At 34.5% G+C, this 1,779-nt stretch overlaps 1 protein-coding gene across 1 annotated transcript in view; it reads left to right on the plus strand.

Annotated features, from left to right (window-relative positions):
• Positions 1-1,779, plus strand: part of LOC106471579 (E3 ubiquitin-protein ligase Su(dx)-like) — a 36,251-nt gene that overhangs the window by 31,621 nt on the left and 2,851 nt on the right. The window contains exons 19-20 of the mRNA XM_022400197.1: positions 786-906; positions 1,482-1,683. Coding sequence (XP_022255905.1) covers positions 786-906; positions 1,482-1,683 — 323 coding nt within the window. The remainder of the gene's footprint in view (positions 1-785; positions 907-1,481; positions 1,684-1,779) is intronic.

A 1,779-nucleotide genomic window follows, 5' to 3' on the forward strand; every position in this document is an offset into this window, starting at 1 on the left:
CAATTAGTATAAAAATGTAGGGTTAAGTTTCATCGACAGTCAACTGCAAAAAGAAAAAAATCCAGGTAATAATAATTTTGCATGAGTTGCACGTCCTATAATTCAATAGGGTAATGTAATGTGAGCTACAAATTGGCCAAGTGATTTACAATTTGTATGGCAGGATTATTAGTTGGACATGGTTCAGAGGGCAATAACATATTTCTAGGAAGAGATATTTCCTGTTTCAATTTAAAGTAATTTTAGATTTATTTTGTATTTTCTTCGTGGTGGTTACGAGGTCAGTCAATTTGACCAACCCTGTATAGAGAATACATATGAAGGATAAAGTTTTGCACTTGGAGCAGTCAACACTTCCAGTCCATTTATTTATGGAGAAATGTTTAACAGAAATACTGATTTTTTTTGTCAACAAAATGTTTATTGAAAGTTCGTGAAGATACAGTATGGAAACTCTAAGGGTCAATTTGGGGTCACAAAGCTTGGCTGAATTGACTGAGCCCATAGTAAGAGAGTTAAAGGAAAATATTTGTAATAATAGTATCCAAGAACATTGGGGACATTCTATTTACCAGACATAATCAAAAGAAGACAAATGAATGATAATACGGGTGTCATGGGTGCATTAACCCCCCAGTGTCCCAACACCTACTGCCACCGTTGGAAGCCAGTTAGGTACGGAAGTCACCCTTAAAAAATTTTGTTGTTAATTTGAAAGGATATATATTATGTGATTGTTTCTTAGTTTTTCAAGAACATTAATTTCTTCATAATCTTGCCTGTAGAATGATGACTGATTGGAGATTTTCTCGAGGACAAGAAGAACAAACTAAAGCTTTTCTAGATGGATTCAATGAAGTTCTACCTCTGGAATGGTTGCACTATTTTGATGAACGTGAACTTGAGGTAGTAATTAACTCCTGCCCTAAAGACGTATGATATTTATAGTATTGTACGTGCCTAAAAGAAGAACCCGTAAAAGCTGCTTCATGGTTTTGTATTCGGCCTTATTTTAGATTACATATTCATTTTCTTATGACTCCTGATTGTGTTTTACTATATTGGTCAAGAGGTCTTGATTTTGACCAACTATGTAGTTCTTTTGTTTATTTGGTAAAAATCTGATTAATATCTGGACAGATTAGAAATTTAAATATTTACATTTCATGCTGAAAATATCTTATAAATGTATTATATACTTAAATGGTATCCTTTGAATAACTATTATTCTATAATTCACAAGCATAATGTGTTACAAATAGTAAACCGGGCATCTATTTTATGTAAACCTGCCTTGGAACATTCCATGCTTTGTTATGTGATAAGTGTTTAGTCTTCTCCAGTTTACACAATGAATTTGATTTCAGTTTTAAAGAGAGTAGAAACCGTTCAGTGGAGTTTTGTATGATTTCTATACTAATTTATACTACCCCGATTTCTTCGTTTATTAGTTATTCAGATACCGGTATGTATTTTTTTAGCTTATGCTGTGTGGCATGCAGGAAATAGACATAGAAGACTGGCACCGGAACACCATATATCGCCACTATACTCGCAATAGCAAACAAGTGATCTGGTTTTGGCAGTTTGTCAAGGAGATGGACAATGAGAAACGTTCCAGGCTGTTACAGTTTGTGACGGGAACATGTCGAGTACCCGTTGGTGGGTTTGCTGAACTAATGGGTAAGTGTGAACTTTATTGTTTAAAGTTAGAAAAGTCCGTTTTAAACTGGATCACCCTTACCGAGTTGAAAAGGCTACCTAAGTCGGTTCAGTCTG

Source organism: Limulus polyphemus, unplaced genomic scaffold, assembly GCF_000517525.1.
Source record: "Limulus polyphemus unplaced genomic scaffold, Limulus_polyphemus-2.1.2 Scaffold4712, whole genome shotgun sequence".
In the NCBI taxonomy this organism is placed as follows: Eukaryota; Metazoa; Arthropoda; class Merostomata; order Xiphosura; family Limulidae; genus Limulus; species Limulus polyphemus.